Raw genomic sequence first — 19,181 nt, 5'->3', positions numbered from 1 at the left:
CTGTACTTCTTTGAAATCATTATCCTTAAACTTGGGGAAGAATCATTCATACATTTGGCACAGTCCTATACCCCATGCAGCTTCTTGCACCAATTAAAATCCTAAACACAAAACTTCAGAAAATTGGTGTTGCCAGTATTTCTGAATCCACAGGCATTGTCAAGAAGCGTAATTGCCATGGCAACTGTTTTTCCTGTTTAAAAAATTATCCACATGGATCCCACTACTGGGAGATTAACAAGCAGCGCTAATCTTTCAGAAGACGGAGAATTACTTGAAAAATGACAACAAAATATGACCTGGAAATCGTATATCATGTGCAGAGATCAAGTTGGGCAAGAAAATATAAAGTAAAAATAAATAGGGTTACAAATATCATATTTCATTTACAAGGACTGCAAAAAGTCATACTTTAGACAGTTTTTTATGTTATTGTCCCCATAATCTGTGTTGGCTGAGGACCTAAGTAGAATGGACCACTGGCTGCATATCAAATAGAAGCAAAAAAACTCTGCAGGTTAAGTTTTATTTCTATAGGTAAAAAATTAAGGTCCCTTTGACATCCAAGTTATGGACTTTGATATACCAAAGTGTCAATGCATCCTGTGAAAAATACAGTGCAAGACCTCAACTGTAAATCAAAGATCTCACAAAAGATGAATTTGAGGCAAAGATGCAGGAATAATTAACACTTTTGAAACAGATAAGGGTAACAGTTCCTCAGACTTGTATTTCAAAAAACAGTTGGTGTTATGTTAAAATTGTGAAGGAAATTTTCTTCCAAGCCAGTTCACTGATGGCAATGAAAGCTTCAACAGAAAAATGTGAATGATCACCCTGAGATACAGTAATTTCACGATTACAAGCCGCACTGAGTATAAAGCCGCATCTCCGGGTGCCAGCAACTTTTCATTCTTTGTCCATACATAAGCCGTACCTGATTATAAGCCACACGTTACAATACAGAGTGTGATAAAAGGTATCTATTCTATCACCATCTGTTGGGGTGGGGGCAGTGATCCTTATCTCAATGGCAGATATTCTGCTAACGGGCCATCCATTGAAACCAGGCAGGGCATTGTTCTTTATCTTTTCACAACCCATCCTTCCTCCAGCGAGTCATTTTCTGCTAATGGCCATTGAGTCCCACTGTGGGACTGATAAAATTACTTCATCCCATTGGAAGTTGCTCCAACCAGGGGGAAGAGCCCAACATTTCTTACCAAGATAAAAACAGAGGTTTTGGGACACTAAGGGAGCCCCTTTCTCCACTGGACTCCAGAGGAAAACCGGATTTCTACACATCACCACTGGACCTCCGGAGGGAAACTGCACCTTCTACAGGAGCACTGCTTCAACTGAACCACATCTGTCACTGCAGGAGGATGCAGCCACCATTTAATGGGACTGCTACCAACACCCTGCCTGATGGGGTGTCAGGTTGCACTCTGACTTTGTCAAGGTTTGGAGTTTGTTTCTTTGTAGTACTGTATTTCTATTTTATTTTCCCTAGAAAATAACTGTTATTCCTAATTCCCATATTTTTGCCTGAAAGCCCCTTGATTTCAAAATTATAGTAATTTGGAGGGAGGGGGTTTACATTCACCATTTCAAAGAGAGGCTCCTGCCTTTCTCAGCAGACACCTGTCCTCCAAACTAAAAAAGCAACTTTTTGTTCCTTGTCCGTATATACGCTGCACCTGATTATAAGCCGCACTTTGGGTTCGGACCAAAATTTTAGTCAAAATAGTGTGGCTTATAATCGTGAAATTACTACTATTGCTGGAATATAATGCTCTCAGCAGCCAAGCCCAAAACATAACTGTCACCCTTGGAAACTCTGGATATGTATAAAGAGTCTCATAGGAATTGTTAAGAAAGCATTTCACTAGCTTAAGATCCAATGAGCTTAGAAACAGTGGAAAAGGGAATTACCAGTGAGCAACATAAGTGGCTTCTCCTTTCTTAATTTTCAAGCTGTCTTGAGGCCCAGTCAATTTGTAAGTTATTTTCTGTTGTTTTTTTAAGAGAAAGATATGTTATCATGACATCATTAAATAACATTTTTTTTCTGGATTAGAAGAAATTGTAAAAATATATTAAAAAAGCAATAAGCAAATTGGCAAGTAAAAAAGAATTAAGAAGTCAACCAAGGAACTGCATGGTAACTAGAAGACTGAAAAATATGAAAAAAAAGGGCTAAGTGCCACTCCAAGAGTGATTCTGGAGTAGCATATATAAATTCGTTTTTGTGCATAAATGATAGTAGTACATATTTATGATCTTAAAAAAAATGAAGGCTATCAGATTTCAAGGAACTTTATACTTGCATCAAGATCCTAATGGCATGCACTATTTACTTGGTAAATAGCATACTTTTTAATATATACTTTTTAATAATTTGTCACAATTAATTGCATATTAGTAAATAGCATGGAAAAGTATATCCATAATATACCTAAAAAGTAGCAAGGAGCATTCACTGGTTTTTGTAATTGTTTTTTTTTTTTTTTAAAGAAATGTTATCATTTTCATCATGATCCTTATTAATGTTCCCATTTCCATGAAAAAAATTAAATTAAAAAACCTGCATGTTTCATCAGATCTTCCAGTATGGTTCTGCATTACCATATATTCACTACCAATATACACATGCATGGTAAGACTCACCATAAACTTAGTTTTTGAAAATTAAGTTAAAGTAAGCTCTAAAGTGAGCAAAGAGTTAATTTTCTTTCTAGAGTAAGAAGGCAGGAATTTTACCTGAAATAAATTACATTTCTCGGGCAGTAATTTTGCTTGCATATCTACATCCACAGGGTCATTTACACAGGTTGTCCCATTCTTCTCCCATTCTCGTGACTTTGGATTAAATTCCTGAAAGACAGGAAAACAAGGCTAGTAAATATAGACAAAATATCTATTTTCCTCAATCTAAAGAATTTTGTAATTTGTATGATTCTAAGAAATATCCAGTTTTTTAATTAATACATAGTCTTTCTATAATTTTTGAAAGGAGTAAGAAAGAAAACCAAGTCTATAAACCAGCCATCCAGTCATCCCCACCAGAGAAAGACCCAGTCCTGAGGGCTATTGATCTTATGAGTGTAAACATAATAATTTAATAAAAACTGTAAAATAAGACATTTTAGTTATCACTATGATACACAAATTTTATTGGATAGTAGTTCCTGTGACTTAAAAGCTATATCAGTGTTGAGCAGGATAATCAGTAGGGAATCAAACCCTTAATATTCAGACACAAAGTGCTCACTTTTCGCCTTTGTTTTTAATGGAACAGTATCTACATTGAATACATTTTACTTCTTGCTCTCTTTAAAATTGCTGCTTCAGGTTCTGAGTTCACCTATTTAAACAAAAAACTGTTTAAGAATTTATATTATATTAGATTTATCTAATATTGGTTTTGTATTTGCACTTACATTCATATTTATAGTGTATTTGAATTTGCTTTAAACTCATTCCAAACCTTATATGTTCACAAATACATTTTAAAGGCAGTTTCCTAAAAATACGCAGAACTGCAGTTACTAGAGTTGTTGCTCTTTTAGTTTGAATATTTAGCAAAATAACACTACACTGATTTATATATTGAAAATTAATGGAAATGTTGTTCCAAAAAGACAGATGATATTTTATAATTAAGCTAAACTGGCATATTCCAGAAATTTAAAACAATATGGGGGGTTTTTTTGCTACTGAAAAAACCCTGACTATTTCTCAACATAGATTAATATAAATCTTCTTTCATAGCTTTCCTAATATCTGCTTTGGCATATAAAACAATAAATGTTTTCCTATTTTATAAAACATGATACAAAGATACAAATGGAGTTTCAGACTACTTAATGAGGATTGCAGGTTCAAGGCCTTACTAAAGCACCGCTGAGCTTAGTAGATTTTCAGCACAGTAATTATTTCCTGAATACTAGAATTTGCTGAATATATTCCAAGCACTCATTTTTCATACTGCATAATTAATCAAATTATAGCACTGTCTTACATTATTTTCACATTTTAATCTTGAGTAAGGTTATTCTCAAATTAGCTGACAGTAGTGATATATCACTGATAGATATACAACCCATTTATTATTCTTGTTGTAGCTGATGTTGGCAGCTATGCTGCAGTCCAAAGCATTGTAGCTTTCCTGACGGTGAGAACTTCCATGTGGAAGATAGCCAACATCATGTAGAGCTGGGATGTATCAATGTAGATACAGGAATCTGGAGGTTGCAGAAGTTAGTCCTATATTTTATAGAATAACATAAAAGGCAAGTCCAAAATACAGATCCTAAGACCCTGCTTACTTTGAGTTAAAAATAGGAAATTACGTAAAATCTATTAGAGCTGAATTTCTTGACTGCAAAATCCTCAAAGTATCCAAATCATCTACACCATAAATCTACATCATAAATGTATAAGTCCTCCCTATGCTTAGGAGCTGGGCAAGCAGCTCCCTTACCAACTGGTACCACTCCCCTTGCTTTGCCTACAGCACCCAGCCCAGTAAGCATGGGGAGCACACAATACTTCATTATGCTCTTCACAAAGAATGAACAGAGAAAATATGAATTTTGTGATCACCCTATGCTTCATCAGATTACTGGTTCAACTGTTCTTCCCATAAGTGGAGGACTTGGTACAAAAATCTTTCAAGACAGAACCTGAAATATATAGTAATTTCATGATTACAAGCTGCACGGAGTATAAGCCGTGTATCCGGTGTGCCGGAAACGTTGATGTCTTTGTCAACAAAAAAGCCGCACCCAATTATTAGCCGCACTTTTGCTCACAGTCAACTTTCACAAAGTCGTCATTTAGTAACAGAATCCCAGGATCGCCGGGGCTTACTGGCTTACTGCCGACCTTGGAAACATTATTTCCAAGTGAAAAAAGACACAGACCATAGCTGTGGCAGCATACCCTTTATTTACAAGCCTTAAAAGACATGAACAATAGTGTGGTTATTCTGTGAGCATTCCCAACGGATCCGTGTTGCCTTTAAACAGCCGCTCAGCCATGCGGATGAGCAGCTGGCACAGCCACCCCGCTCATCCAGCCCGGCCTGGCCCGGCCCCTCCCCTGATCCACGTGAGCACAGCCCGGCCCGGCCCGGCCCCTCCCCTCCCCTGATCTGCGCGAGCACAGCCCGGCCTGGTCTGGCCCGGCCCCTCCTCTGATCCACGCGAGCATGGCCAGCCGCTCAGCCGCACAAGACTGAAAACACTTAAAAAAGCACAGAGAAATATCACACACTTTTATCAAACTGCCGAGGTAACTCGCCGAGGGAACTCACCCCGATAACACTCCCCGCCCCTCAGTAATGCCGCCATCCACAGGCGGGCAATAATCTGTTCTCCGATTGGTTCAACGTCGGAACACCGGGAAACCATGGATTTCAAACCATTTTTGCTCGGGACTGGACTGGCACGGTACCAGGTAAGGGCAGATATCACATTTTTGTTAATATATTAGCCACCCCGGAGTACTAGCCGCATTTCCGGGTTTCCACCAAAACTTTGGTCAAAATGGTGCGGCTTGTAATCGTGAAATTGCTGTAATCTTCCCATGTTAACTTTCTACCTAATAGACAAACGTTATTTGTCAACAAGCTCTGGAATTCTTCCTTTTGAAGTTGTTTCATTTAGCTCAGGATACCAGGAAATTTGTTGGATAGGTAAAAAAGCAGCAGCAAAAATTAGCATAACTAGAGATTCTATTGCTGAGTTTTAAGAAATAATATATCAGTTTGTGCCCCAGAGAATGCAGCCAGAGGAGTATTTGGAGAAAAGCGGGTACACTCTCCACAGCACTTGTGGGCACACTCTCCACAGGTTCTCTATCTTGCCTAACTTTCCTGTTGGCCCAACAAATACCTCATTATTCCGCAGGTCATAAAGTAACCTCTGAGAAGTCAAGGCTGGGAATTATGATCAAAAATCAGTGTCTTCCTGTATTCAAGAATAAGTCCACTAAAATCCAGCCTGTATCCAAAGGTATAGAGAACATGACTGATTCCTGTCCTCAGCATCTATTAGCTAGTCCCCAGTCAGTATGCTGGATTCTGGAGGATGTATTTTTAAGTGCCTAATCCTACCTCATACATTGCCTAGGGAAACGAGGCACTGAGGTCAAGGTCATGGATTGCCTCAGGCAAATGGGGGCTGACACAATGTCTGTGTAACAAGCAGTTTTTCAATCATTTTTTCTATACAGTCCAATGTGGTCAAGGTTGTCCTGAGGTCTATAAAACTTGAATTAATCATAGGTATTACATGACAGTATCCTGCATATGTACAAGCTCTCATGCCTCAAGAGATTGGGTTATCCAGTACACATCTATTCATCAGGAAAACAGTCAAATTTATTTATAGTTACACTTACAAAAATATATGGTATTAAATAATATTAAAATTAAGAACTATTCTTGCCAAAGACAATTATATAATTTTTGTAGAATTACAAGTGAAATAAAGCTTACGATTTTAAATCAAATATTAGATCTAGAAGCATATTAAAATTAAAATATAATGACAAATTATTCTTACCTCCAGTTTCACATATAAATTCCTTGGGTTAGATGATGTCTCCAAGTTTTCCTCACATTTTTCTCTACTTTCGAGCTTTTTTTGTTTCAAGTGATGTGACTGTAGCTTTTCGTAACTATGTGTCAACTTTGAGAACTAAAAACAAAAGTAGAGTTAAACATGCAGAATCTATCAAGGATGACTGCATGGCCAAAATTTTCTTCAAACTAGAATCACCAACTGCAGCTTTAGCATTCTAAATGTTTAATCAGTGTAACAAAAAATCAATTAACAAAGTTAAAATCAATTTAAAAAGTTATCACAGATGAACAAGACTAAGCTCTCATACAAATGTTAACTAACTGTTCAAATGAGTTCATTTGACAGCTACTTAATTCTACTGCAGTTCTCCATGGCACTGTTACCCACAGAGTAATTTCCTCTACAGTGTTCATATGGAATGTTCTACACTTGTTTACTGCCATCTTGTGTTGACATTTTTAAAGGGTGCTTCACTAGTCAGAATGAAAGATCATCATTAATGTACTCTAAACTTGCGTGTTCCTTTCTTATGATCATAATCGTTGAAATGTTATGTGTGTCATGATTGCACTCTTCTGGTTGGGTCTCTGAATTAGACACTAAACAGACAACAGACACTGCCTGCTGATGTCACCATGAAAGCCTGGCTTAGGAGTAAAAGGCACAGAAGAAAAGGTACCAGGAGAAGGACCAGCCTCTCCAGTAAAAACAGTTTTCACATCACTACACTGCACAAAACAAAGGGTCTGTCTAGTACCTGTTAACAGATTTGATACAGGAAAGTGATGCTGTTGGGTAGGAATATGTACATTTGGTTTTGAAAAAAAAAAACAAAAAAGAAAGCAAACCCAAGGATAGTGATAAAGGAAACACTAAAAATATGGTCATGAGTAAAGTTGAGTGAAAACCTTTGGGAAGAATATTGTGCAGAAAAGAAGCTTACAGTAAATACTGATGATGTCTCTTGTCATTTAGTTCCTTTACATTTAAGTATATATGACTTTAAAAAAATCTGACTCTCACATAAAGTTTTTTTTACACCCAGACAAAATCCACAAAATCTCATATTTTTGAGATCAACAGCTCAAAGTGAACTACTGTTTGGAAATGGAATGGAATCCTGTTGAGTCAACACTGAATGAGCAATTGAGGTCTGTTCAGATAACAAACACGGCCAAACAAGTCCAGAAGATACAGAACAGAAACAAATTAAAAAATAATCTGGAAACTGCCTAGACACATTTAAGATGAGCTTGAGAATCTTAATATGGGACAGCAAAAACCAATTGAAAAGATGACGAGAAGACAGATTGTCCTGGACTAGAAAGTTCCATTATATGAAAAGGCCCAGGCATAGATTTCACCAGCTTGGAATGTCTGAATAGCAATTCTGTAACATCAGCATACAGAGCTGAGTTATCGCCTTCAAAACCAAATCAGAAGTCTTGCAGTGAAGCTGCCTATGTTTGAAATTGACTTTGCCAGAGAACAGAGTTAAGATAAAATATTTAAAATGAGTCAGAGTATCCAGGCTGAAACAACATGGAACTCATTGACCTTGGAAGAAAGATATCCTTTCTCAAATAACAGTTTGTCTCTTGAATATATTATGGCATATGTGAACTGCCTAGGAAGACCAAATTCAGATAAGATAGGTATTGGAATGTTTATACTAAAAAGGCTAGGAAATACAGGATCCAACAATTCAGTAAATCAGTCTAAAATGCAACAGAGTGGCCAAAATGAGAAAATTTATTTTGAAGCTTAGATATTTAATGACAGTAGGATATTAAAGGTAAATTATAGTCTGGATGTTATGATGACTGGAAACTAGACTAATAGTGAAAAATCCTTCAATTTAAGGCCAGATATTTGCTTTAAAAGGTCCAAGTTGTTTTATTTGCATGTCATACGTGTTTAAAAAAAAAGGAGACATTTTAGTGAGTTCTGAGGTAGAATTCACCTTAGTTTAGATTTCTGAAAGTTAGACATACAAGCCTGAGATACTTTGCATCAGAAAAAGTTGCCTGTAAATGCTTAGTCATTTCAGCTGTCTTAAATTCTTGTCATACACTGACATGAATTGTATTCTGGGGGTGTCCATTTCTTTTTTCTTTCTGGTGATTCTAAAGGGAGCCTGGAATAGCTCAGATGTAGCTTTTAAATGTCTATGTGAGGGAATTAGTTGCAAACTTCTTAGAGCAAGAATGGATCCTCATTCTTTTGCTGAGAGATTTCCATCACTTTCAAAGTGAGAATAACAACTAGATGTTAATATATTAAAAAAAAAAAAGGACCAAAGTAATACAGATGAACCTCAGAAGTTTTTGCTATTTAGTTATGACGAAATGCTGTATGTTTGAATGAATGCAACAATGTGGCCTAGAAGTTTCAGGTTACATACTGGGAATTAATTCCCTAATACAAGAGAAATATAGGTTTTACTGCATTCAACAGGCACACAATCAATTCAGAGGGAATACTGCTCATTAAATATCTGGTTTTAGCAGTACCAAGAGTAAAAAGCACACAGGAGCACAGAAAAGAAATTCATTCTGAATAGCCTAGCATTCTGATAGCTACAAAAAGTGGTCCTTACTATTTCTGTCAAGATTAGGAAGGAATAAATCTTGGGAAGGATTTTAAGAATAAGTCTGTAGAGAAAGATACAGTGCTATTGGTCAATAGTAACACACAATTTGTGCAAAACTAAATTGTAGCTTGAAAGGTTCTACAGTTGAGAAGGTGGTATAACTTTCAAGTGAGAAAAAGAACCAAAGGAAGGGAATCAAAGGAGATAAGGTGAAGATTCATATTGTCACAGAAGGTCTATACTTTAGATATGGGTTTGTGTAGCTGAGAAATGGGGACATTAAAGTCATTCCACTGCAGACACTGCAGCACTGTAATTCAGGAAAGATAATTAAGGAGATGTGGCAAAAGCTGGAGGAGCAGACTGGGACAGTCCTACTGTCTAGCATCGGTGCTAGGAATTGTTCTGACAGGCAGACTTCTATTTATCATATAGAGAATCAAGGCAGGCCACTTAACATAGGCATTTGACAATTTTCTTTTTAGTTAAGGTGAATGAGGTGGATATTTCATGAAGAAATATGGTTTGGTCAAAGGAGAGGAATGGGGACTGGAAAATAAAATGCAAACAGTATCAGTGCTGGAACTTTTAGAAAAATAAATAGGATGACTGAGAGAGAATGAAATGTTTAGGGACATGGATCGGGAAAGTGATGGGTATTCTTAAGAGAGAAATCCAAAGCTCTTTCATAAAGATAGAAGAAAAAGCAATCAAGAAACTCAAAGAAAGGTTAAGTCGACTGAGTGGTAACTAAAAAGCAGAATTTGGGCAAGAAATATAACCAGGTTTAAAGAGAAAATCTTGTAGGTTAGAAAATGTCGGTTCTTTAAAAAAATAAAAAACAGGTTCTATTTGCTCATGGAAAGGACTTTTAGGGTAATTAAAAACTCCAAAATAAAAGTCTTTATGAAAAATGACCTGGACTTTTAATTTCAGAAGTTTCAATTTCAGTGAATATATTAGCAACAACTTGTAACATATACCCAACCGTTTTCAGCATGGGAAAAAAAAATCAAGAAGTGAAATATATTGCAGTAAATGTTATAAAGAAAAGCGAGCTCTACCATGTTTTTGAGGATAGCTCTGCATTGCTAAAGATACCTTACTACTTATGCATAAAATGTCACACTTTTTGATTGTGTGATGTTTATCTTCTCAATAATCATGCTAAGATGATGCTTTTCTGTAATTTGTGTAAATTATAAATCAGTTTTTATTTCTAACTACTTTCCCAAATGATTAAAAGTGTTAATTACAAAACAGCCTTTGTTTTGTACAAAGCATTCACTGCCTATTTACAGAAGCACTTTCCAAACCCATTTTCATATGTTTAAATAAAAAATAAATTAAAGACAACATAACCTTAAAAATAAGTAATACACTTATTCATTTAATGGACCCAGGTATACTATCACTTCTAAATGAAAACACTGATATCAAATTTATGCAATCCAATATCACTATATAATAATTGTGGCGACTGGAAATTCTGAATTATAACTCTATGTCTCTGGTAGGAGACAGTGAAGGGAACAGAAAAGTAGTAGGAAAAACAATGCAGAGTTGTGTACCTTAGTTGTTAATATCTGAGGAACAGAATCAACTCAATTTTGCTAAGAATTTAGATTCATAATTGAAGTAGAAAATACTGAAGAAACAAAAACACAGGTGCAGAGCAAACACAGTCAAACTGAATCATAAGAATGGTTTGGGTTGAAAGGGACCTTTAAAAGATCATCTAGTCCAACTCCTCTGCTGTAAACAAGGACACCTTCCATTAGACCAGCTTGCTCTAAGCCCCATCCAGTCTGGCCTTGAACACATCCAGGAATGGGGCATCCACAACTTCCCTGGGCAACCTGTTCCAATGTCGCATCACCCCAGCACCCTCACTGAAAAAAATAATAAATTGTTCCTCAGGTACAATCTAAATATGCACTCGTTCAGCTTAAAACCCTTGTCCTTTCTCTCAGCCTGTCTTCACCAGAGAGACAGTCCAGACCCCTCTGATCTTCTTTGTGGCCTCCTTGCTCCAACAGGTCCAAGTGTTTCTCATTCTGGGGACCCCAGAGCCGGACACAGCACTGCAGGGGGTGCTCACCAGTGCAGAAAAGACAGGGAGAACAACCTCCCTCAATCTGTTGGCCACATTTCTTCTTATGCAGCCCAGGATACAACTGGCTTTCTGGGCTGCAAGAACACTCTGAAATAAATAAAGTCAGAACAAACTCCCAGCATCAGAATGTGGGTTACTCCAGTTTGATACAATGGAAATCTATACCTTATGGAAAGCTATCGGGCCACTTTAACAGTTGAGTAAATCAGAGAAACTAGAACCAGAAAAAAGTATAGCAAAGACATTATAAGCACAGTTTAAATCTTAAAATCCCCAACGTGCATCAGACTCATATTAGCATGAATCCAATTATCTATTTTATTTGTTCACCAAGGCTTTAGTTTATTAGTTCGAAGCTAGGAAATCAAGTATCTGTCTTCATAACAGATGTCACATCCACATCAAAAATCCATCCAAAGAGTTTCCACATGACAGTACATAAATTATAACGGAGCCTAGTAGGAAGCTGCAGCCATCATCATTTGTATGACACAATTCATCTTTCCCAAATCCATAACGGCACATCTATATAATTTAGCATCTATAAGTTTTTTGTACTGCAATCACAAAATAATGAAACTGACATTTTTCTTACTTCAGTTTTCAGTGCTTGAAGCTGAGTTTCATAACTCTGAGCCATTCCATTTTTAGTTTTCTGTAAGTTTTCCAATTCTTGCTGAAGTAGTCCCACCTACAGTTAGAATAAGCATTCACATGTACTTTTTCTGACATTTTCCAAAATATGTAATTTTTGGGAAAGTAATTTGAAACTTTGAAATAAGACCACTGATTTAAGGAGAGATATTAAAAGTAAGTATTAATTCAGTAACTTGATAATAAAACTGCATACCACAGACCCAGATTGTGTAAACATCAAATTAGGGATTTTATACTAAAAAATCTCATTGCACACTGATGTTATGATTTAATCATAATATTATACAAGTCTGTCATGAAAGACCATTTCTGAAAGCTTTTTTAACCCAACTATGCAGTCCCCCATGGTGAAAATTTTCCTTGCATGGTTTATAAAATGATACAAATTACCTTCCAGTATTTATGTACCACTTACCAGAAGACACTGTAGACTCATTTCAGCTCCCTAAGTGCAGTGCCATTTGTGATATTACGAATTATTACTGAGTTTCACAGAGACCTAAGAAGTATGACAGCATACATGGCACCTGTGCTTTTCTGGAAGGGAAGTTGGAAAGTTGGTAGAATATGCTATAGTATTTCAGGCAATGTCTCCGTACAGCAAAGAAATGGATGCTTTGGGGATGGGCTACATGAATTCTTCTCTTGGTTTCCCTGACTGCAGGGACTAAGGGCAAGTTCTTAATTGCTCATTACGGAGATTCACTCTATTTTCAAAACTCCCACAGGCAATTTAGCCACCTAGCTCACACACGGATGCCCTCGTGTAAACACCTAAATTCAGCTGGCTTGAACCAGAACTGAATGCTATGCAAGGATTTTTGATGCTTCTGAATAATTATTCAGCAGAAAAGACTGTGAAGTACAGACAACACCAGGTACAATGGGGCTTTAAGTTTTATAAGAATGTCTAAGTAGTAATGAGTTTCAAGTCTTGACACAATGAATAAAATTATCATACAAAGACAGTATATAATGTAAAATGTTAAAAATCAGGTATAAATGGGAGTAACAAAGATAATTTTTGGAACCTTTCTGAACTGCATTCTTTCATTTAAAATTTCTGATTAAATGAGAAGTGCTGGCATTTAGAAAAAAACATCAAATTATCTTTTAGCAGCTTACCCAAGAATATTTGATGCAGACTTTAGGGAAATAGAAGAAATATGAGATTTTCAATGACATTTTTACAATCACTTTTCAGAAGAGAAGCACACTTTAGAACAAAACACTAAGGATAATTAGTGACCTTTAAGAGATGTTTGGTATTTTTACATGATAGAACAAGCAGTTTCCTTATAGAGAATTTAAAGCATACTAACAAGAAACTACCAGAATAAATACTTTTTCAATAGAATGTGATATTCTTAAATACCTCTTGACCTTTTTGTTCCAGTTTGCTTTGGGCACTTGCTAATTCTTGATCCTGGATATCCATCTTTGCTTCCAAAGCTCTCATCTTTCTTTCCCATTCTACTTGCTTTCTGTTTACCTTGATGTCAATTTGATGCACTAATTCCTGAAGTTCAGCTTCACACGGAGAAGTTCTAAAAACATAAAGTGATTTATTTTTTCAAATAAAGAATAGGGGAGAAAACAAATTTTTATTTACACTGCTGCAATTCTATTTTAATTGTAATCAAACTAACCATTTTCCAACAACAGAAAGAAATGGGAACGGTAAATGATGCCTTCATATGTAGGTGGAACCTCACTAAATCAATCTTGAGTTTGCCTGCATGCTCAACTTTTGACAGCATTAAACTGAAAAAACAGCTCCTTAATGTGGATATGGGTTTATCACAAATCTTTTATTTGGTGCTTAAATTGTGTACATCCCTTGTTTAGCTAATTGCTACAGGAAATTTGAGTGAATTTGTTAGATTTATTTAATAATTAAAATTTAATAATTAAAATTTAGCATGATTTTTTAAAGTTAAATTCTTTAAAACTTCTTTTACATCCCCAAATCTTTGAAACGGTAACGGTATCAATGTTAAACTTGGAAGGACTTTTCAAATGCACACATAAATCTTAATTACTTTTTAATGTTAAAACTGTTGGTAATGCAGTTTTGAAATTTAATATGAATTCCAGGAGGACAACAGCCAAAGTGCAAGCAAGTGATGCATATCTCTCAAAAGAAAAACACCCATCTCCCAAGTGCCTGGAACCCATCTCAAAAGTAGCATAAATGATGGGTAAACTTTGATTGCCTCTGGGAGGAATATAAAATGAAATTTTGAAAACAGAAGATATCCAGTACTGCTTAATCAGGTCAACCTGCTACATCAAGACTACCTTTTCCTTGATATTGCTGTAAACACCTGTGCACTTCCAGCCTCCTCCAATGTCACATGGCAACACTTTGGTGAACCACCAGCAATGACTCAGCTATGTGACTTCAGCCTTCAGAAACAGGTATTTGCTTTTTGGTGTGTCACACGGATAATCTAAATATTGTTATGCCGGTATGAACACAACTTCTAGCCTAGATCATCAGATTACCCTTTCAGATCCACCATGGCTGACACCTTTCACTCTTCAATTTCATCTGCCTCTTTCAGATCTTCCTGCAAATGCAAATTTGCAAACGCAGCAAATTCTGCATTTGTTGCTAGAAGATTTTCTCTTAACAGTTCTTGCATGCTTCTTGAACCTACAGCCATTATTATATAAAAGGGAGCTGTCGAAAGAAAAATCACTTCTGAACAAGCTGAGATCATCTCAGTCTATCTTCACTTTCTATAATTCCTTACCCGGATCCTCTAAGCACACTTGCAGCTGCAAAAGGAAATATGTATGTAAAGTTGTACATTACTGCTGCTGTTCTACTTCCAAAACTACTCAGTACCAAGGCTCTGGTACTGAACACAGATCTGCAGTCACCCCCACCCACTAGAAGAGAGATGTTACTTGCTGCAGTAGCTATTGCTTCAGTCCACTAGTGTTTTGAAGAGTGCTAATTAGCCCCCTCAGAATATGGCTGATTATATGGCACCACCGTCATGAGAATTTATTTTGATCACTGGATATGGAATGCAGTGGTTTCTTTTGTTTACTAAGACATCATGTAAACAAACACATAGAGAACAAAATTTTTTATAAGCAAAGATGTACGCATGGGGTTTTCTACCCACAAGGACTCAGCATTCCCAGTTTGCTGAATGCATACATCGAATGGATTCATGGTAAGACTTCAGCAAATGGCAGCTATGGTTTTTTTGGTTCATTTACTTTGAAACAGCTCAAAACACTTAAAGTTATCTCATTTTAAAGTGGTATAGGCAAGCTCTTAGTCTTCTTTTATTCTCTCTCCATATAAATGAAAACAGACATGAGTCATATTCTACTGTCATTAATAACTATTTAACTTCATGTAAAACAAAATGTTTCCAAATTTAGACAAAAATCCAGATAAAAAGTTTTACCACCTCCAGGCCTTTTCATCACAAACAAATTTTGCACTAGTAAAACCTTTTTAGCTCAATTTATTCACTTTTGCTTTGGACTTCTGCACAGGTCTGTATTTTTCTGATTGTTTCCTAACAGACATAGAAACAATGGTATTGTCCATACACTATAGAGTAGTTGTCATTTAAAGGCAGATGATTTAAGAAATGTTTGGTTCATATTGTCTGTCTTGACGTTTTACTTTCTTCCCTTATTATTTACATTTGTTCACAAATAGAAAAATAAGTATAGCCATATTTATGCAAACACAAGCAGAACTTATTCAATCTTACATAGTATATTCATTAGGTTTGGATATTTACCACAGCTTCTACAGTCAATATTAATTTTATTATTGCAAACCTGGCTCTAAAAATAGGAAATATACAAACCAGTTGTGATAGAATCTTCTACCCCAAAGTTCCATTGTAAGAACTACAACTAACTTATTTAACAACTTTCAGCCATACTGAATCATACACCTCTATGGACAGATAATTTGTGATTTATGAGCCCTTGCAGCAGGAATGTAATTGTCATGATTTTCACCACCATTACTCAGCCATTTTCCCAAATTTTAAAGGCCCTGCATTACCGCTGGAATACTGTCAGCATAGAGTGAAATTGTTTCCCTTCAGTGAAGATGTATTCTAAACTATTTTTCCAGATTCTTTGTATAGTTAATGGAAATAACTAGCTAGCAAGAATTATGGTTTATGATTCATCTGCAATAGCCTGAAATTTCATATATTGATTAAAGACAAGGCAGAATCTTGAATTTTTGAAATAGGCTTCTGACTTGTAGCCAAAGAATAGCAATACCTTTGGGGCTTTCTAATTCAAGTTTTTATATGGCTACTTTTACAAATCATATAACTATGACATGAAAAAAGAATTCTCTCAAAGGAAAAAAAAGGAGAGGGAGCACACTGATCAGAATATTTTACTGCAGCAATTTATATCTATCATGAAAAGTGCACGCATTATTCTTCAGTATGACACAGCACACTTTTAAATCCAATTAAAAACTTTCTTGGACCAGAATAAAGTATAATAGATCATGCCTCTTTCATTTTAAGAAATACTTTTAGGCTTAATGTGCATCATATCATGTTGTGCTGTTTTGTGGTAATAATGACAGAATAAACTGATTTACTTGAAAAGTAGTTATTAAGTTTACTTACAAAATTGTGATGGATGAATATTCTGTTAAAGTCATTAAGTGCAGAAGTACTTCTTACATTTGTGTGTTCCTTGAAGATGCTGAATGGGATGAGGTCCTACATCAAATCTTACTCAGGTTCTCACTTCTTTAGAAAGACTTTGTGCTAACACATTTTTTAGATTAACTAAATACTAACATATTTTAGATTAAGATTACAAGAACTAACCTTACATTATGTAAAAATAAAAAAATATTATGTGTACTTATGAAAAGTGCACTTAATACTTGGGGAGAACAGTTGTAGTTGTTATCTGTGCAAAATAAGGCTACAGCTTTAACAATGAATCTTGTTTTCAAGATTCTTAATGTTTTAAGAGCTGTGATATGTAAGTTTATACTGCTGTAGCCTAGCAACTTCAAGTACTTTTAAAAAAAAGTTTGAAATAACGTTTCTTAACATCTTAATAAAACCTCACATAGCTTTCATTTCTACCCACCCCCCCACCCTTGGTTCAGGTATGAATATTTAAACATTTAAATAACTAACAGAAACAGCGAGCAGAATATTAGCCAAAGTAATGTCTTGTCTTAATTAGCAACAACTTCTCCAGTTTGTGTAGAAAGCAGAAGAAACAGAGAAACAAGTTTCCTTCCAAAATCATTAATATTTTGTGTTTCACATTTTTAATAAACCTGCATAATTCAACTCCATCATATATTCAACTCCCAAGATGGTAAATCATTACATACTTAGTCACATCTTGCTCCTGGAACACTTCTAAGTCCTCCTCCATAACACTGATTGTTGTTTTAACCTGTTAAAACACCAAAAATCAAGTAATTCGGATTCTTAAATGCATTCATTTACATAGCCAAGTAGTGCAAACTGGATAGTTCTATGCTTTCCTTTCATATTATGAAATTTCTTTATGGCAAACAACAAGGACAGGGGAGTGCAGCTCTAATTACAGAATGGGCAAGACAAAACCTTGGTGAGTAAGATCAGCTCTCTGACAGCAATTCTCCCGCCTGGTGCAGCACTGAGATACCAGAGGTGGTGCTGAGCTTGAACCTAGCCCTGGGTCTCCACACGGAAACTGGTTTTTGATCAGTCCCTGTTGTGTCATGTCAAGTGATTTGCGAAGACACTCAGAAGCATGTGAATCTAAATTTGCCATAGATCCACTGTGTTCATCAAACATTTGTACTTTTGCACACAGTGATTAACCTCCACCCAGGCTACAGCTGCCCTCAAGCACAATTTCGGATTTCTATCTAGTCACTCCCGTGCCTGGAACATGCAGTCTGGGACACGCAACCCTCAAATACCTCGGCAGGAGGATCAGAGCAATGCTATTGCTGAGAACAGTCCTGTTCTGCGGGTCCAGCAGGACACAAGGACGTGTGGGCATGCCTGCCTGCATGCAGGAACATTACGGGTGACGGGGGAGCATGAAACACCCTAATTCCTCCAGGGCAAGGGCAGTGGGGCTCTCAAGCGCACGGGTACCAGGGCCCATAGGCCTGTGGGAAACAGCCCAGGGTAATAGCACATGGCACTGCTGCCTTGGCTGCACAGGGAGCACGCACCTGAGGTGACACTGCCAAAAGGACACTGGCTGAAAAGGGACCAGGCAGCAGAGGCGATGCTGCCACAGGACCAGCCATAGGAGATCCACACCTGAGGTGACACCGGCACAGGGACAGCCTTGGCTGTGCCGGTCCCCTGAGGAGAACGGGGCACGGACAGCACCCCCGGGCTTCCGCGGCCGCCCCTTCCCTCCCGTTACCTGCCGTGCTCCGCGCTCCGCTCCTGCCGCCCCGCTGCCGCTGTGGCCGCGGTACGAGCCCCGCAGCCGGGCCAGCCCCAGCGCGTCCCGCCGCCGCTCCCGCCCGTCGCCGCGGTAACGCGGAGGGCGGCGGGAGAGGCGGGAAAGCGGCCGGGACAGGAACGGGGCAGGGTCGGGACACGGCCACGGCAGGACTGGCCGGGGCAGGGCCGGACACCGGCCCCGACAGGCGCTGGGGGAGCGGTGCGGGCATCTGCGGTCACTCCCCGCGTCCCTCGGTCCATCCGAAGGAGGCTGGAGTGAATTTCACCGTGGGAAAATTTAACCCGGGGTAACGAACATGTGCTTTTCCTTTAACATAATGTAAGAAATCAGTAGGCAAAACAAAGCTTTTTATTTTATTTTTTTCTTTCCCTTAAAACACTGTTATTACTAGATAGTGAAAAGGCTGAACATTACCCTTTCCTCCCTGAATGACTAGCTATGCTTTTGTCAAAGGGCTTCAAATGATGTTCACATTATTTTGCTAGCGACCTTGACCTGATGTCTTTCCATTCTTGTGGCCTTCAATCTGTTTTACTGAACAACAAAATGCTTTCAGGAATCACAGCTATTTCAGCTCTTTACAGTAATAATTTCGGGGAGTTTACATCCCTTCAAATACCAGTGAGTTTTTCTACCAGGATGGTCTAATTCACTTTGCACACATTGTCCTACAATTTCACGGAGCACTTTCAGAACCTGCTAGTTTATTTCTGTGCACTACATATCCAGCTTTGGCTTAGTTTTTCTTAATATGGTTACTGAAATTAGC

General features: G+C 37.3%; 1 protein-coding gene across 5 annotated transcripts in view; it reads right to left on the bottom strand.

The window, feature by feature from the left end:
- The window catches only part of DEUP1 (deuterosome assembly protein 1), a 47,084-nt gene extending 28,638 nt beyond the window's left edge, over positions 1 to 18,446 (bottom strand). For 3 of the 5 annotated variants that reach the window (XM_042779034.1, XM_033053250.1, XM_042779035.1), the window contains exons 1-6: positions 18,368 to 18,446; positions 17,328 to 17,392; positions 13,335 to 13,506; positions 11,898 to 11,993; positions 6,573 to 6,707; positions 2,764 to 2,877 (exon numbers count right to left, since the gene is read on the bottom strand). In XM_042779034.1, coding sequence (XP_042634968.1) covers positions 2,764 to 2,877; positions 6,573 to 6,707; positions 11,898 to 11,993; positions 13,335 to 13,506; positions 17,328 to 17,371 — 561 coding nt within the window. In that variant the 5' untranslated portion in view covers positions 17,372 to 17,392; positions 18,368 to 18,446. Of the gene's footprint in view, positions 1 to 2,763; positions 2,878 to 6,572; positions 6,708 to 11,897; positions 11,994 to 12,374; positions 12,497 to 13,334; positions 13,507 to 17,327; positions 17,393 to 18,167; positions 18,236 to 18,367 lie in introns of those variants that run through there. The other 2 variants (XM_033053249.1, XM_033053251.1) reach the window with 2 other exon arrangements.
- Between the last annotated feature and the right edge of the window lie 735 nt (positions 18,447 to 19,181).

The sequence above is a fragment of the Catharus ustulatus genome, chromosome 2 (assembly GCF_009819885.2).
Source record: "Catharus ustulatus isolate bCatUst1 chromosome 2, bCatUst1.pri.v2, whole genome shotgun sequence".
Classification (NCBI taxonomy): domain Eukaryota; kingdom Metazoa; phylum Chordata; class Aves; order Passeriformes; family Turdidae; genus Catharus; species Catharus ustulatus.
Note: the sequence above shows the minus strand (reverse complement) of the source record. Positions and strands in the feature narration are given on the sequence as shown.